This window comes from Panthera tigris, chromosome F3 (genome assembly GCF_018350195.1).
Source record: "Panthera tigris isolate Pti1 chromosome F3, P.tigris_Pti1_mat1.1, whole genome shotgun sequence".
In the NCBI taxonomy this organism is placed as follows: domain Eukaryota; kingdom Metazoa; phylum Chordata; class Mammalia; order Carnivora; family Felidae; genus Panthera; species Panthera tigris.
In genome coordinates this window covers 22,564,874-22,583,719 of record NC_056678.1, presented here as the reverse complement: position 1 = coordinate 22,583,719, position 18,846 = coordinate 22,564,874, and the positions used below count along the sequence as shown (strand labels likewise).

General features: G+C 37.5%; 1 protein-coding gene across 1 annotated transcript in view; it reads left to right on the top strand.

Annotated features, from left to right (window-relative positions):
- HMCN1 (hemicentin 1) overlaps window positions 1-18,846 on the top strand; it is a 464,244-nt gene that overhangs the window by 353,575 nt on the left and 91,823 nt on the right. Inside the window, exons 53-62 of the mRNA XM_015543796.2 lie at window positions 354-504; window positions 2,317-2,511; window positions 4,039-4,152; window positions 8,327-8,514; window positions 9,702-9,798; window positions 15,938-16,099; window positions 17,239-17,352; window positions 17,470-17,672; window positions 18,217-18,298; window positions 18,408-18,539. Coding sequence (XP_015399282.1) covers window positions 354-504; window positions 2,317-2,511; window positions 4,039-4,152; window positions 8,327-8,514; window positions 9,702-9,798; window positions 15,938-16,099; window positions 17,239-17,352; window positions 17,470-17,672; window positions 18,217-18,298; window positions 18,408-18,539 — 1,438 coding nt within the window. The remainder of the gene's footprint in view (window positions 1-353; window positions 505-2,316; window positions 2,512-4,038; window positions 4,153-8,326; window positions 8,515-9,701; window positions 9,799-15,937; window positions 16,100-17,238; window positions 17,353-17,469; window positions 17,673-18,216; window positions 18,299-18,407; window positions 18,540-18,846) is intronic.

Below are 18,846 nucleotides of genomic sequence, written 5' to 3'. Positions count from 1 at the left end.
ATGCTTTTTTAGTACAATGTGGAATCAGCTGATAAATAATTTTTTCCAACATGGATAAATAGATATGGTATGTAAGAATGTTTTTTTATCATACAATAGATTTGATATATAAATGTACCACCCGGAAATAACCGGGCACAGATGTAAAGTGTATGAGCAATATTTTCAACAAATAAAAATGTGATTACTCAAAAAGTTTGATTAAAGTAAATTAATTAGATTATTGTTATCTCGAGTATTTCAAATGTAATTTATTTTTATTTATTAAAGAATCCTAGAAAGTATCAGCTGTATGGTCTCTTAGAGGATTTATTAGAATACTTCATGGTAACATTATTATAATTGAATCACAGCCTCTTAAATCAGATGATCATGTTACTATTGCTGCAAATGGACACACACTTCGAATAAAGGAGGCTCAAATATCAGATACTGGACGCTATACTTGTGTAGCATCTAACATTGCAGGTGAAGATGAACTGGATTTTGATGTGAATATACAAGGTAATGATAAGATGCTTATTGTGTGTAATTTAACTTATATGATCTATCAAAGCAATGAAAAAGAGATTCGACTTATTTTATTTTACTTTTTTTTAATATAATTTATTGTCAAATTGGCTTACAGATAACACCCAGTGCTCACTGGTTTATTTTAAATACCTATCTTTCTGTTGACAATAAAAAAAATTCGTTATTGGACACTGGAACTTGAGAAATTGAGGAAGAAATAACACATTATTCAGGGTTACTTCTATTATTTTTATGTTTCCTTCTGGTATCTTTTTGTAAGGTATACTTCATTTATAAATTAGGGTCACATGATACAGACTTTTCTATTACATGAGCTTTCCCCTAATATTTTTTTCATGAAGGTTTTGTTTGATAGCACTTACATGGAAGGCAAGAAAGTAGTAAAGTATGGAATTTTAAATGGTCAGACTTGAAATTGAATGATGATTTAGGCTCTTACAAACTTTTTGACTTGGGCAAGTTACATAAATATTTTAAGCCTTGGTTTCCATGTTTTGAAATTAATGCCTTAATTTAAAAGGGCTCCTGGGTGGCTCAGTCATTTTAGAGTTCAACTCTTGACTTTGGCTCAGATCATGATCTCACAGTTGGTGGGTTCGAGCCCTGTGTCAGGCTCCACACAGTCCTAAATAACATAAAATATGTAAAAGTTTCAGGGGCTAGGGTGGCTCAGTCAGTTAAGCAACCAACCCTTGATTTCGGCTCAGGTGATGATCCCACTGTCCTGGGATCGAGCCCCATGTTGGCTCCACACTGAGCATGGATCCTACTTGAGATTCTCTCTCTCTTTCTCTCTCTCTCTCTCTCTCTCTCCCTCTCTCTCTCTCCCTCTTCCTCTCCCTCTCTTCCTCTGCCCCTCCCCTGCTTGCGTGCGAGCGTACACACTCTTTCTCTCTCTAAAATAAAATAATAAAATAATAAAATAAAAAAGTATGTAAAACTCTTAGAAAAACGTTTAAGAAGTAGTACCTGCTATAGTTGGTGATATTGTTACTTTTGTGCTTTTATATATGCTTTTTATAACATGCTCTTTAATAATGTACCCGTTTTATCAGTTGAGTATTAAAATATGTATTTAACTACACTTCTATTGTTGAATGTCTAGGTTGTTTCCAAGTTTTCACTACTCATGTGATGCTTCACTGAACATCTTTATACATAAAACTTTTGGACATCTGTGGTTTTTCATAAGTTACTAATAGTGGAAATTTTAGGTCAAGTGTTGTACACTTTTTTAATACTTTTGATGTGCAGGAAAATTGCCTTCTAGAAAGTTCATGCTTGTCCCTCAGAAATATTCGAGAATGTCCTATTATTTTTGCTAATGCAGTTATCAATCCTGACTGCATAACTTCTTTAGTCTTCTTAGTAAGACAAATCATTGGCAAATGATCTCTGTTGAGCTGGAATTTTTTTAATGGTTCCTCAAAATTTAGTTTTTCCCACTATGATCATATTCCTAGCCATGCATATTATGGCATATCTTCCCTGAGAATAGGCCTCTTCATCTTCTAAGACCTTTAACAGGGAGAGCAAAGCATGAGCATGACATTTTGAGCCCCATATTTCTTGTTCTTCCACATGAAAACCAACTCTGACTCCTGTCTACTACATTTTTTGGCTCAGGACTTGAGTTGGTAGGTGTGTAAGTACTGGAAAATATTTTCTCATTGTCTAATTTATTACATTTACAAGTCATTCTTGTGAAAATACAGCCAAGATCTTTGTTTAATTAACCCGAGCATTCACATGTGTCTAACATGTCGTGTCTTTCCTCCATAGTTCCCCCAAGTTTTCAGAAACTCTGGGAAATAGGAAACATGCTGGATGCTGGCAGGAGTGGTGAAGCCAAGGATGTGATCATCAACAATCCCATTTCCCTTTACTGTGAAACAAATGCTGCTCCTCCCCCAACACTGACATGGTACAAAGATGGCCGCCCTCTGACCTCCAACGATAGAGTGTTGATTCTACCAGGTAATGATGGCTATGAACCGAGTGAAACGTGGGGTCTTTGCCAAGTGTGTTTCTCCTTATTTATTAGTTCAGTTGAGTTGATCAGCTTTCTGGCCATGTAATTTAACTGACACAAGCTGCCAAATGCCCCTCGTATCTGCGAACCTTCAAGCTAAAAGAGTGTAGGCTGAGAATTTGACAATGGGCTGGCATACCTTAGGTTATTTTCAGATCTGCTACAGGATCATTCTATCAACTTAAGAAGTTCTTTGGCTTCCTTCACACTCCATGTCTCTAATAGTGTGATGAGATCATCAGTTTAGTTTCTACACATTATTAATGATAAATTCCAAAATCTGCTTGCAAATAGTTGCTATTCACTTTATTAAATGCATTTATCATAAATCAATAGTTATGATTATTAATTTCAAATATTTTAGTTATTGCATGGTTTATTGATGGAAAAGAAGATGTTTAAATTGTTGTGGAATTAATAACCTTTTCAAGGCTTCTCTTTTAACAAACATTCAAAGAAGCTTGTCAAAATTTACCAATTGTACACTTAAGGTCAGTGTAGTCCATGGCCTGTAAACTTGATTTCAATGAAATAAAAGACTGTCTTGAAAAAATTTTTAAAAAGGTGACTAAATACAAATGTTAGCTAAATGTTGTGATACATGATCTGAAATTGGATGTAGGCTTGGAGGAAAATTTTTATAAAAGATTGTAACAATAATGAAATTTGAATACGAACTGTGAGTTCAATAGTAGTTTTGTGTTGATTTTAAATCTCCTTATTTTGATCACTGTACTATGATTATATAAGGGATCATCCTTGTTCTTATGAAATACAGATTTATGAATATTTAGGGGGAAAAGGGCACCATGTTTCCAACTTACTCTCAAATGGTTCAGAAAAAAGATTGTAGAAAGAAAGAAAGAAAGAAAGAAAGAAAGAAAGAAAGAAAGAAAGAAAGAAAGAATATATAGAGAGAACTAAAATAAGTGGAATGAAATATAAATGGTAAACATAGGTAAAAATTTGTTACACAATTATTGAAACTTTGAGTTTGAAAATAAATCTGTGAAATGTTTTAAAAATACGCACTTGTTCTTTTAAATCTGTATGTATTATAATATACTTTATAACTTTTGCATCTCTGGCTCTTACTTTCTCAAACCTGTACCTGCCTCAAACATTGTAAACTTCTTTTACATATGTTCAAAACTGTAAAATTAAGAAGTCACTACATAATAACATTCCACATGGAATATGATGAGACAGAGAGAGCAACATTACCCTCTTGGGAAGAAATAACACGAGCTATTTGTCTCTCAGGAGATGTGATTCGTATATTGGATCACTTATCAATAATGCAGTGTTTGTTATAAAAATGGTATGTCAGATTAAAACTGAACCATTAGATGAAATAAGAACCTTGAAAGAAAATGTAAGGAAGTCATTAGACCTGAAAAACCGCATCTCTGTTTATGACCAGCTTTCACTCTAGGATTTAGAGAAGTAAATATATTGGGATCTGTTTTCAGGTGGGCGAGTGTTGCAGATTCCTCGAGCTAAAGTAGAAGATGCAGGGAGATATACATGTGTGGCTGTGAATGAGGCCGGAGAAGATTCCCTTCAGTATGACGTTCGTGTACTCTGTGAGTCTTTGTTGTGCATTCTTTCACTCAAAAAAATTTTGGAGGAACTAATGTTTGCACGATGTTGCATTGAGCACTTTAAAGACTGTAAAGATAATCAGAAAGTGATAGTGCTACTGAGGAATTAATTATCTTATACAAATTGAGAACACATTAGTTAGGACTCCTGAAGTGTCAGGTAACAAACTGCCTTCAACTAAAAAAAAGAGAATTCATTGACTCAGAAGGCGAAAGAGTCCCAGGGTAGATCTGACTTACATCATAACTGATTTCTGTGGCTCAAAAGAGGTCAAGCAGATTTAACCTTCCTCTTTCTCTTGCTTTTGTTTTTTTCTACTAGCATCACTCTCCAGGGGGGAGGGGATCCCCCAGATTGACAAGTTGGCCCCCAGGAGCTCTACTCTTACAACTTTCTAATTTCACATCCAAATGAAAGCCTTTTGTAGTATTTACAACTGAAGTCCTAGAATTGGATTTTCATGGCTTTAATTGGCCAAGCATGAATCACATTTCTACCTGTGAACCAATCATAGCAGCTAAGCGGGCTGTTTAAGGCCTAGTTTATGTGCCTATCCTTAGACTGCAGTGATCTCCATCTGAATGCATGAACTGAGAATGAAAGAAGTATTGTACCTTGAAGAGAAAAGAGAGGTGATGTCACTAGAAGCAGAAACAAGTAGTTGCTTCCATTAGAAGAGACTGATCTAGAGAGGTGGCAGTGGGAATGTACAGGACGCCATCAGCATGGAAGAGTTTAGATTTTATTCTGAGTGATTAAGAAAATGGTGGCAAGAATAATAAAAATAAAAGATGTAGGAAAACAACATTATTTGGGAAGAAGGAAGTCAATTTTGTTTTGGACATGTTGAATTTGGCATGTTACAAGATAAAGATACCTAGGTATAATATTGAAAGTGTCGTTGGAAATAAGAAACTTCAGCACAGAGAGAGACTGAACTAAGAATGTAGATTTGATAGTTATCCACAAACAGGTGACATTCAAGGGCATGAGATTTCCAACAGCAAGGCTTAGAGATAGAGTAGGAGAAGATGAAAAGAAGTTTGTGGTGGGAAAAGTAGGGAAAAGGAAAACAAGTAGGGAAAAGGAAAACAGAGTTAGAGAAGAAACAATCTGAGAAGTTCATGAAAAGCAGTAAACTACATACTATTCTGTCACAGAATCCAAGGCATGGAAACGGTTATCAAGAAATGGATCTAGTATTGACCGCTAAAGCAAATTTAAGAAAAGTAAAACTGAAAAAGTCCATTTGGCTTTAAAACTAAGAAAGCATTGATATGATTCAAAAGATTGATTTAGATACTGTGGTATGGTACAAAGAAAGCCCCAGGACAAAAGGATTAATCTTGAGCAACTAATCAGAAAGAAAAATATAGAGTACTGTTAAGACATTTTGCAGAGGATGGAAGAAATGGAGTAGAATTTTAGGACAAACAGCTTGTTTGAGAAAACATATTTAAGAAAGATTTGAGCTTGCTTATAGACCACAGAAGGTGATCCAACAGAACGGGACAAATTAAAATTTCAAGTGTGTGTGTGGATGGGGGAGGGTGGTGTGCAGGAATTGATGGACCAAGACCCTAGAACAGGTGAAAAATTCAATCTAGGAACCAAGACGGGTTAATTAGCCTTTCGTGGTAATGAATTGCCATTCATTGGAATGGTTAGGAGAGAAATGGGGAAATGCATATCAAATGTCTTTAGTCCTTTTCATTAAGTATGAGAGCAAGAAAAACAGTGGCAGGGGTGTTTGGGTCTGCAGAAAACAGAGAAATTTAGTGATTACCACCATAGAGGATGTGATGGACATCAACTGTTGAAATTAGAGCCATGTGGCTCAGTTATTCCTTTCTGCAGCCACCCTTCCTTCCACAGCATCCCCAGTAACCTGGAGGTAGAGGTAAAGTAATAATAATAATAATAATAATAATAATTAGTGTGCTCTATCTGGGTGGGGCGGGGTTGTGCCACAAGGTAAACAGGTATATATTGTGGAAGCACTGGAGGGCGGAAACTAGCGAGACAGAGCATGACCAAAATGACCCCTATGAGGTCTGGGCAGGGCAAGAGGGAAAATGATGGAATTTAGCTGATGGGTTGATTATAAGTGAGGAAAGATTAGAAAGGCTAGAGTTTTCAGTGCAAACAAAGAGCAGCTTAGGAAGGAAGCCTGAAAAGAGGTGGAAGAAAGAACACTAGAGTTCCAAATTCATATATTTGACAAGTATCTGTTGATTGCTCAATTATGTGCCAGGCACTAAGGACATAGTAGTGAATATCCTAGACATTGGTCCTTCTTCAGGGAGCTTATAACTTGCAAAGGGAAGAGGTGTTAATATTGAGTGGTCCAAGGTATGGCTGTCTAGGACTGGCTGACGTGGAGTAGAGATGAACTAATTAGGGTTGGATGGGTCATCAAGATAGGTCTTAAAGTCTATGAGATAGTGGTAAGAAAAAAAAAGAAAATCAGTACTAACATCACCAAGAAGAGTGAAGGAGTATCCTAGACCACATGACTTAATTTGACCTAAGTTTGGAAAGAGTTTAGGGCACAGTGGAAGAATCTGATAAAGAAGCAAGATAATGTGGTATTGGGAAGGACTGGGAGTCAGTTAAATTGAAATGGAACCTGGGGGGTGAGTACTCAAAGGTAGATGTTCATCCCTTCAGGCTATTTTAATTAAGAGGAAGTTGCACAGCATGATGGAGATAAGTTTAGAGAGCTGGAACAAAACGAAAAATAGAAACTGTACCCAAAATGCTGTCTAAACTAGGGATGTTTCACAGTGTTTGAGGCTCACCTTCTATGTGCTACTCTAAGATTCTCTACTGAGAATGATTCTGAATGGTGTAAGCCAGCTGATGGGTCAACACAGCTGGAGGAGCAGGTCAAAGAAAGAGCTCTGGACCTCCGGGACCTCCGGGACCTCCTGATCGTTCAGCCCCAGGCAGAAGTTGAGGAAAACATAGAATCTTTATGTCCCAACATCCCATTTGTTTAGTTTTCCTGGTATTGGGGTTAGTGACAGGCGCATTTAATCTGAAGTTCAAGTTCAGTTTTTACTAATCTGCAGTTCAAGTTATATTTTATGTTATCTAGAGTATAGTAAAAATCATATAACTTTGAATGTGAAAATTTGCATTTAAAGTAACATTGAAATTCGAATATGTACCTTGTAGCCTTGGTTATTTTCTTTACAGACTTTCAGTGTAGTTTTTGAAAGACCCAAATACCACAGGACTACATTATGTATCTACATTAAATATATAGTCTTTACTGATTGCTAAAGTTATGGTACATTGTAAGAGAATGAAACAAAATAGCTAAGCTTTCCAAATAAAATAAAATGATTATTCACTTTGAAGATAAATTTTCTACATTTACAACAGCAAGCCAATACATGTGTTTCTAGTTTATGAAACATTTCCATTTTTTAAAATTTTATGGGTAATGTGATTTTTCATAATGGATTAGTCTAACATAAGATAGGTATGCACCTGGATTCTGTGGTATTATTTTAAATGCAAATGAATATATGTAGGAAAATCTAGAATGTGACTCCTCAAACTTTAGTGTACATCAAGATCACCTGAACAAATTTCTTGGCCTCTCTAAAGATGCCCATTGAAGAGGTCTGAGTGGGCCCCCCAAATTTGTCTCTAACCACGCTCCCAGATGATGCCGATACCATGGACACTGAGGCTGCAGAAACACACTTTAAGAAGCCCAGATAATTCCCTTGCAAAATGAAACCAAATCTGTACATTCCAAATACACTTTAAAGATGTAATTGATCTGGCTTGTCTAGGTGACCATACTTAAATATTCATTCATGCAGATTCTACTTATATGTATGCTTGAAAACCCAGAAGGCATAGTGGAAGGGGCTGAGAGAGAAACAAGGTCAGATAATTTGGAGAAGGATTGGGATTGAGCTAAATGGGAATGAAAATCGTGGAAGAGGTTAGTCCAAGATAGGTAAACTCAAATTCACACCATTTTTATCATCACCCTAAGTTATTGGTGTAAAATGTTTCTTCTTCAACTTTGCTCTTCTGTTATCATGCCATACTTTTGAAAACTGCCACAAGATTAGAATAACTGAGAAAGACTTTATCTCCTGTCATTATCTTTTTGTTGCAATCATTTATTAGTGCCACCGATTATTAAGGGAGCAAGTAGTGACCTTCCGGAAGAGGTCACCGTGCTGGTGAATAAGAAGACATTGATGGAGTGTTTATCCAGTGGCAGCCCCACACCAAAGAATTCCTGGCAAAAAGATGGACAGCCCTTGCTAGAAAATGGGCATCATAAATTTCTATCTAATGGAAGAATTCTTCAGGTAAAAGTAAAAAAATCTTATTTTTAAAAAGCTGTTTCACTTTGTATTTTATAAGAAGTCTTTTTCACTTTTAAAAGATACTTTTGTTGGTTTGTAAATATTATGTTTATAAAAATAACTAACCATAAGAAGAATGTAAAATAAGATTCTTTATTCTATACTCCCTACCAGAAGGGACCTCTATTTTCTTTAAGTTTTTATTTAAATTCCAGTTAGTTAACATACAGGGTGATATTAGTTTCAGATATATGATTTAGTGATTCAACACTTGTGTACAACACCCAGTGCTCTTCACAAGTTCCCTCCTTAATTTGCATCCTCTGTTTAACCCATCCCCCTACTCCTCTCCCCTCTGGTAACTATCAGTTTGTTCTCTAGAGTTGAGTCTGTTTCTTGGTTTGCCTCTTTCTGTTTTCCCGATGATCATTTGTTTTGTTTCTTCAGTTCCACACGAGTGAAATCATATGGTATTTGTCTTTCAGAGGTGGCCACTATTACACTTTTGTGTGAATTCTTACAAAAATTGTCTGTACTTTTGACACACGCACACCCCTAAATTTACTACAACACGGACCTTGTGATAAAAACCACATTATAAGTAAATTATTATAATCCTTTCTGTAGTCTATTTCTGATGATAAAATCCCAGGTGGTGTAAGGTTCCCTGTAGATCAACACTTCCCCTGTATTAGTAAAGAATTGGTAATAAATAATGAAAACCACATAAATATCCCAAATTGCTGTTCACTAATGGCCATGTGTATATTTTTCTTGGGTGCCTTGGTGGCTCAGTTGGTTAAGCATCCAACTTAGGCTCAGGTCATGATCTCGCGGTTCATGGGCTCAAGCCCTGCGTCCGGCTCTATGCTGACAGCTTGGAACCTGGAGCCTGTTTCAGATTCTGTGTCTTCTTCTCTCTCTGCCCCTCCACACCCCCACCTCTCAAAAATAAATAAACATTAATTCTTTTAATTTGCCTTTTCTGATTGGAAATCTTTGGAAATAAATATTTGATTGACCTAATAAAAGCTGGCATCAGCACTATTATGCACAAAAATTTCTTTTTCTTGTGCTCATCTGGTATTAATCAGAAAAGGTATGTGATATTTATTCTGAAACATAATGATGAATATGAAAAGTTGCTTTATTAAAAGTTTCAGTTGAAATGTCTTCATCTTTTTCCTTAGATTCTGAACACTCAAATAACAGATATCGGCAGGTATGTGTGTATTGCTGAGAACAGAGCTGGGAGTGCCAAACAATATTTTAACCTCAATGTTCACGGTAAGAGCTCAGTTCCAATAACGTTTCTTAGCATACGCTGGAAAAAGCATGAAAACTGTCTTTTGGATTATGTGGACTTCTTTTGTATTTTTCACTTGAACAATGTGTGGAGTCTGCAATTTATTCAATCTCCTATGTTCTTCCCATCACAACCAGTAGGATTATAAAGTACAAATCTTCTAGGAAGCCTGTTATTATATTTTTTCAGTCCCTTAGGATAAACTAGTTACTTTGAAAGTGAAAAAAGAATCAAAATTTGAAATTCCCCCAAATTTTATGTTTTTATGAAGTTAGACCCAAATATAGCTCTTCTACTTATAAAAATTTACCCACTAACCCTGATTGGAACCAGTTTCTGTCCTCAAAAGTAGTGGGGCGCCTGGGTGGCTCAGTCGGTTGGGCGGCCGACTTCAGCTCGGGTCACGATCTCGCGGTCCGTGAGTTCGAGCCCCACATCGGGCTCTGGGTTGATGGCTCAGAGCCCGGAGCCTGCTTCCGATTCTGTGTCTCCTTCTCTCTCTGCCCCTCCCCCGTTCATGCTCTGTCTCTCTCTGTCTCAAAAATAAATTAAAATGTTAAAAAAAAATTTAAAAAAAAAAAAGTAGAATTCATGTTGAGTTATATCCTCTAGTACCATTAGGTATACTCCCTGGAAAAGAAAAAGTCATTTGGGTAGTTAAATAATTCTCAAAATCCATCAGTACGCCTATATGCTAGACACTGCATAAATACTAATATTTTGGTAAAAAGCTATTGGGATACTATTTAGGCAAGTGTGGAAAAAAAGAAAGCAGTTGGATGTCAACTGAAAATGATTAATCCTATTTTCATGACCCACATCTGTTTGGGAATATTAAATTGGAAGTGGTGAACAATCATCGTAAAAGATTTCCTTTGCATGTGGGATGCACACACACAGAATTCTAGCCCATGTTGGAAATAGCTGAAATTTGACATTTCATGAAAAATTTATCCCTCCAAAATACTTTTATTTAGCATCATGGATATTCTTCCTTGGTGTGATTTGTAGGGAATATTGGCGTCCAGCCTCGTTTGGTGTTCCTGTAACAAATATTTGAAACATTTTTATCTTTGTATTCCCAGTACCTAGCACATTGGGTAAAACACAGCAGGTGCTTAATAAATATCTTCACGATTTTTTTTAATTAGTACATCTAAGCAACACACAAAACAATGTGCTGTGAATTCTCAGGAGTAATTAAATAAATATGATCATTGTGAAAGCATACATTCTAATCTGTAAAGGGCAGTAGAGTAAATGTTGAAAATAAAAATGTTGATTATTTTTTGATTCCCAAAGCAGAATTAATTTTTCCTCCTCTATGTGATCAAAACCCCCATTATAGCAATTACATATATTGCCTTGTGTTAGTTATCTTTATGTCTGTATCTTCACCCCCAATCCTACAACTTTATTATAGATGTTATAGGCAAATAGTCATTTCTTACAGATCTTGGTCTTCCTGAACCTATCTATAGTTGTTGTAGTTGCTAAATAAATAGTCGGTGTTTTTTCATATCCATTGCCTCTTCTTTTTTTAAGTCATTTTTTTTAATGTTTATTTTTGAGAGAGAGAGAGAGAGTGCAGGCAGGAGAGGGGCAGAGAGAGAGGGAGACACAGGATCCAAAGCAGGCTCCAGGCTCTGAGCTGTCAGCACAGCTCTAACTCAGGAACTGCAAGATCATGACCTGAGCCAAAGTCTGATGGTTAACACCCCCATTGCTTCTTCCTAATGCATAGCAAAAACACCTGAAGTGGGCACCTTGCTACCTGGAGAGGCGGCAGCCACTAGAGTTTACCCTTAAGGACTGGAGTTTGGGAGGGTGTTTCCTCATTCACCAGTTAATGATACTTTGAACCCCAATTACAGTCAGGAACCCATACTTACAATTAGAAAATTCATTTTGGAGAGACATAATTTAAATTATCTTCACTTAAAACCATACCACTTGTTATATCCCACTACAGCAATGCTTGCTTCTTTTGGACTCTGTCTGCGGGCCCTTGGGTTTTCAGCTCTCTGTGTTCACTCTCCTTCATGTCCAGCTTAACTGTTAATGGAAGAGCATTTCAGCCACCTCTCTTGGTCTTTTTATTGCTCTTGTTCAGTAAAAGCTCAGCTCTGCATCTAACAACACAACATATCTTCCGCTTGATACCTACCAGGTGCTGTGCCACGTTTTTACGTATGCTATTTCACTTAGTTATCTCAATAATCCCGGGTGGTTGGTACCATTTTATACCTCTTTTACAGATGAAAAGGCTGAGGTCTAGTGAGATTAAGTTATGTGCCCAAAGTTACAGAACTGGCAAATACAGTGCCAGGATTTTAACTTAGGTAGTCTCATTCTAGAGGTTTTAAACTTAGCTATTTTGCTGTGTTACCTCTCAGTAAATTCCACAGCTGACCATACCTACACCTCTGACCATACTTGCACCTAGGTGGCTAACCATGACTGGAGGGACTCTTGGAGTCAGGAACATCAGTGCCTATAAATTGATAGGTATCATCTTGAACTGGGCTCTCCATACTGCCTGGGCTCCTCCTCTCATGTCTGCTCCCTAGTGACTCTCTCTCGCCTTCATCCCTCTCTTCAGATGACCCCTGGCTTAGCGGGCTCAGGCTGCCATAACAAAATGCCAGAAACTGTGTGACCTAAACAAGGGAAATTAATTTTCTCACTGTCTTGAGGCTGGAAAGTACAAAATCAAGGTTCCATCAGGGTTTGCTTTCTGGTAAAGGTTCTTGCTGGCTTGCTTTGGCCACTTTGTCCCCACAAGGCCTTTTCACTGAGCACACATGGCCAGAAAAGCAAGGAAACTCTCTGATGTCACTTCTTATAGGGACAACAATCCTTAATATCAGGGCCTCACCCTTACAACCCCATTAAGCTTAATTATTTCCTTACGGGTACCATTTCTAAATACAGCCACAGTGAGGGTCAGGGCTTCAGTATACGAATTGGGAGTGGAAGGGCAAGGCTGGGTATGTAAACATTCAGTCCATAAACAGCCCCCTCTCGCTTTCTGTCAGTAAATGCCCTCACCTCCTGTTTTACAGAGAAAAGAGAAGGCAGAGCCCAGAAACCACCTCAAATTCCTACCATCAAATGGAGCATACTACCACCATCTGTTATTGCCACTTCTTTCCCCATTACCACAGAAGATCGAAGCATCCCTCTACCTTCCAAAGGCCAAAGACTAACTTGACTCTAGATCCCTGTCCACCGCCTCCTCCAAAATCTCATAATCTCCTCTCTTTCTCTTGAATATTGAAATTCTCCCTCTTTTTGGCTCCTTCCCAACAGCACTTAAATTTACTTATATCTTCCTTTTTTTTTTTTTTTTTTTTTGATGTTTATTTATTTTTGAGACAGAGGGAGACAGAGCATGAACAGGGGAGGAGCAGAGAGAGAGGGAGACACAGAATTTGAAACAGGCTCCAGGCTCTGAGCTGTCAGCACAGAGCCCGACGCGGGGCTCGAACTCACGGACCGCGAGCTCATGACCTGAGCCAAAGTCGGACGCTTAACCGACCAAGCCACCCAGGCGCCCCTATCTTCCATTTTTAAACAACAACAAAATATTCCCCTTGGACTTAAACTTTCCCTTCGGCTGCCTCCCTCGCTTTCTCCCCAATTTCAAAACAAGCCTTTCTAATAACTGTATATATTTAATGTCTCCATTTCCTCGCTCCCACTCACTCATTCCACCACTGTATTCCAAATTTCACCTTCACATCACCAATGAAACTGCTCACTGAATTCATCAAATGACATCCTTATGTCCAAGAGGCACTTCCTGGATTTATCGTTTTTATTTCTGTGCATTTGACATTCTTGCCACTATCATTTTCAAATATACTCTTCTCTTTGGCTTTTGTGACACCTATACCCCTTATTTATACCCTGCCTTTTGGGTGTCATCCCTGACTCCTTCTCCTCTTCCTTAAATTTTATCCTCAAAACATCAAGTCCTAAAAATTCTATGAAATGTCCATAAGTCCATTCACTTTTCTTAATCCTTTTTGACACCATCCCAGGCATAGCTACCAACATCTGTCACACATTTTACAGCACTGGTCTCCTCACTGGCCTTTCTGAATCCCTTCTAGCCTCATAATTAGTTCTCTCCACGGTGGCCAGATTGATATCTTAATTTCTGATTAAAACACTCTTCAGCTCCCCATTCTTGAGGCTGTATTTCAGCATTCTTAATGAATGGGTCCTAGAGACCTTATAAGATCTTACCTTTGGGAGCGCCTGGGTGGCTCAGTCAGTTAAGTGTCTGACTTCGGCTCAGGTCTTGATCTCACAGTCCGTGAGTTCGAGCCCCACGGCGGGCTCTGTGCTACAGCTCAGAGCCTGGAGCCTGCTTCAGATTCTGTGTCTCCCTCTCTCTCTGCCCCTCCCCTGCTCATGCTCTATCTCTGTCTCTCAAAAATAAATAAACCTTAAAAAAAATTTAAAAAAAAAGATCTTACCTTTCCTTAGTCCTTTAATTCTCTGTGCGTCTCCCCTAACTTTGTTCTTCAAACTCTGGTCACGCTAGTCTTCTAGGTGCTGTGTTCTTTTCTCCACTTGGACCTTTGTATATGCTGTGCCTTCTTTCTGGAAGTACACCCATTTTCTGTCTTTCACTTAACTTATTCTTGTTCGTATTTCAGTATGTTCTTCAATGTCACTTCCTCCTCCTGATCCCCAGATTAGGATAGTTCCCTGTTGTTACCCACTCTTCTGATTGACTCTCATCACATTTGTAATTACGAGGCAGTATAAAACAGTGGCTAAGAATAAGGGCTCTTGAGCCAGACAACAGTCTTTAGGTCTCTTCCAGTAACTAGTTGTGAAGCCTTAGGCAAGATGCCAACTTTTCTGTCTCCACTTCCTTATCTCTAATATGAGGATAAGAACTGTATTTAACACATAAGGTTGTGTGGGGAGTCAATAGTATATGTGAAATGTATGTGTGATGGTATTTGTGCAGTGTTTAGAACAGTGCCGAGCACAGCATATCCATTCAAAAAAATGTTAGCTGTTATTTTTAGTTCAATGTCTGTCTTTAATGTCAAACTATTAACTCTATGTGGGCATTATCTATTACATTTTCACACTGCATCAGCACTTAGCACAATGTCTGCAATACAGTAAATATTTAATAAATGTCAAATAAATGAATGATGAATGAATATTAAAATTAATTGGTGAAAAATAAACAACGATGTGATAGTAAAAGAAATTTTGCCTTTTTGATGTTTTGCTTTTGTTTTTGATGTTGTTTTAAGACCTTCATCTTAATATAATGAGTGTTCTGTTAATTGCATTCATGTCTCTCACCATTGGCCTGAACAAGACCCATTTTTACTTTTATTAATCAGTTCATTCATTTTTATGCCCATTTCTTGCTCCTGTTTACCCTCTCCTTTCATAGAAAACCATTCGAATGTGTAAGATGTTATACCATCTATGTCTGTGTATTCTTATAAAACTCTATTCCATATACATATGTTTTAATATGCATAAATAGCATTGCATTATTAATCCTATTCTTTTTTATTCCACTTTTTCTTTGCACTGCTTTTGCTTTTGGAAATCTTTTTTTGTTTTGAACAATAAACCATAACATTGTTTATTTCTTAAATTTTCTGCTCATCTTGAAAGTCACTTATTTACATCGTCAAAATAGCCTGTATGATTTGTTGATAGACACCCTAAAATTAAATTTCTACTTTACTGTTGCTATACGCACTAAGATAAAACCTTAAATAAAAATGTAATATTAAATACAAGAATATTCAAATGTACTGAATAAAAAGTGCTGTTAGGTCTTTCTTTGTACATTAACAAAACCATATTAGGAATTGCCTGCTACATTTTACACATAAAATGCACAATAATTCTGTCTTTGAAAATTCTAGTATCCTCTTTCAATTGGGAAAAACAAAACTGATGGAAATTAGTTTGATGAGGGCATTAGGGAATTAGAAGAGACAGCAAAATAACAGTATCACTAAGTCAGTGTGTTAGCAGACTATGACGATCAGGCTTATATTAACAAATTGGAATATGTATTGCTGATAATATCAGATTTCACTTTTAATATGTTTACTTTTATAGTTCCTCCAAGTGTCATCGGTCCTAACCCTGAAAATCTCACTGTTGTGGTGAACAATTTCATCTCTTTGACCTGTGAGGTCTCTGGTTTTCCACCTCCTGATCTCAGCTGGCTCAAGAATGAACAGCCTATCAAGCTAAATACAAATGCTCTCATTGTGCCTGGTAAGGAAGTTATTACTCTTAAAAGGTGGGCAAAACCTTCTCACTTTTCTCAATACAAATGGCATCAACTTAGTCTTTTCCCAAACTTTTGTCTTGTTCCTTTTTTTTTTTTTAATGTTTATTTATTTTTGACAGAGGAGGAGAGAGTGTGCAAGCAGGGCAGGGGCAAAGAGAGAGGGGGACGGAGAATCCGAAGCAGGTTCCAGGCTCCATGCTGACAGCAGAGAGCCCCACATGGGGCTTAAATTCATGAACTGTGAGATCATGACCTAAGCCGAAGTCAGATGTTTAACTGACTGAGCCACCCAGGCCCCCCTATCTTGTTCCTTTTATTTTTTCACATTAAATGCCTCTCTTTACCCATTTGGGGCCATTAGGATAACATTGTACAGATTTATGGTTTTAGTGAGAATGTATAGTAACAAGGTCTACTTTCAAGAAATTGTGACATTTAGGAACAACCTGTGGGTGATAGACTCCTTGTGGGTGATAGACTAGTAAAAGGGTGATTTCATTGGATAAAATCAGTGGTTGTTTTTAATCAATCCTAAAGCTCCTTGAGGATAGATAAATAGACCAACAGACAATCACTTCTACACTGTGGGAGATTTAACATATCTTGACTATAGTGTAATTACTGTGTGCTCGCTAGAACCTGTATCAAACAGTTCTACTCCCTATGGTTACTGGAGAGAAAAAATTTCTGAATTTCTTCCTTTATAAGGAAGTAGAATAAATACTGAAATCAAAGGGAAAAGAAGGATTGAAGACAATTCAATTTAGTTCTTTGCTTTTGAATAGGAAATCTCACTGTTAGAAAAAGGATATATTTTGCTGTTTATCTTACTGACAGAAATAGTTATTAAAACAACTGCTAGAGGCACCTGGGTGGCTCAGTGGGTTATGCGTCCAACTCTTGATTTTTGCTCAGGTCATAATCTCATGGTTCGTGGGTTCGATCTCCACATCAGGCTCTGTGCTGACAGTGTGGAGTCTGCTTAAAATTCTCTATTTCTCTCGGCCCCTCTGCATACTCTTTCTCTCTCTCAAAAATAAATAAAACATGTAAAACTAAGTAAATAAAATAAAATAAAACAGCCTCTATGCCGCTCTTCAGTTTGCATTGTATTTGCCCACAGGTGGTCGAACTCTGCAAATTATTCGGGCCAAGGTATCTGATGGTGGTGAATACACTTGTATTGCTATCAACCAAGCTGGTGAAAGCAAGAAAAAAGTTTCCTTGACTGTCTATGGTTTGTCTTTATTCTCCTCACAAAATTCTTTCATTTTTAAACTAGTATTAGAGATTTTCTGAGCATCTTAATGAAACAACAAAAAAAAATCCTTCTGCTCTTGTTTCCCTCCCTCAGTGCCCCCAAGCATTAAAGATCATGGCGGTGAATCTCTTTCTGTAGTTAACGTAAGAGAGGGGACCTCAGTGTCACTGGAGTGTGAGTCGAACGCCGTGCCCCCTCCAGTCATCACCTGGTATAAGAATGGGCAGATGATAACAGAATCCACTCGCTTGGAGATTTTAGCAGATGGACAAATGCTGCAGATCAAGGAAGCTGAGGTGCATCTTTTATTCTTGTTCGTGTGTCATGACTCCTTGGTGGGATTGTGGAAGAAAGCATTGGCAGTTGCATTCCCTTTACTGCAGTGACAATTCTTATTTAAAAACAGCATCATCAATGCTATTGACCTTATTTTTCTTTCTTTCTTTATCTTTTAAATTTTATTTGTTTATTTTTTAAAAGCAGGATTGTAGAAGGCAATTAATTGGGACATTGGAGGGGTGCCTGGGTGGCTCAGTCGGTTAAGCATCCAACTCTTGGTTTTGGTTCAGGTCATGATCTCATGGTCCCTGGGATGGAGCTTTGCATCAGGCTCTGCGCTGATGGTGCGGACCTCCTTGGGATTCTCTATCTCTCCCTCTCTCTCTCCCCCTCCCCCATTCATGGTGTCTCTCTCAAAATAAATAAATAAAACTAAAAAAAAGAAAAAAGAACTGGGGCATTGGAGCATAAAGATGACTTATGATTTAATCTACACGCGAACAGTGTGATTGGTCATCTGTAACTTAATGGAGCACATACAATAGTATCTTTTTCTTTTAGGTATCTGACACAGGCCAGTATGTATGTAGAGCTATAAATGTAGCAGGACGGGATGATAAAAATTTCCACCTCAATGTATATGGTGAGCATCTGCCTCTAATATACAGCTCTTTTTCCCCCAGATGTGCCAATGCAAAAGTGTCCTGAATTAGCTTAATGAGGACACAACATTTTCTTCTGTCTTTTCACAGTGCCACCCAGTATCGAAGGGCCTGAAAATGAAGTGGTTGTTGAGACGATCAGCAATCCTGTGACCTTAACATGTGATGCCACTGGAATCCCGCCTCCCACGATAGCCTGGTTGAAGAACCACAAGCCCATCGGTAATATAGCTGTGCCTTTTTTTGTTTTGTTTTCTTTTGCCCTTAATTTACTAATGAAGAAACTAGTACATTTTCAGTACTATGCTTATAGCTGTGTTTACTTCAGAAAGTCTAATTACTAGTAACTAATAATGATAACTAATAATAACTAATAGTATTCATTACGTAGAGATTTTTCTTTCTTGTTTTTTCAAAGAGGTATCCCATTTAAAATGAAAGTACAAAGGAAGAACACTTAAGAACTATAGTTGCCACATAAAATAAGATATATTATGGTGAATTGCAGAGACGTTAAAATCAGAGCTTT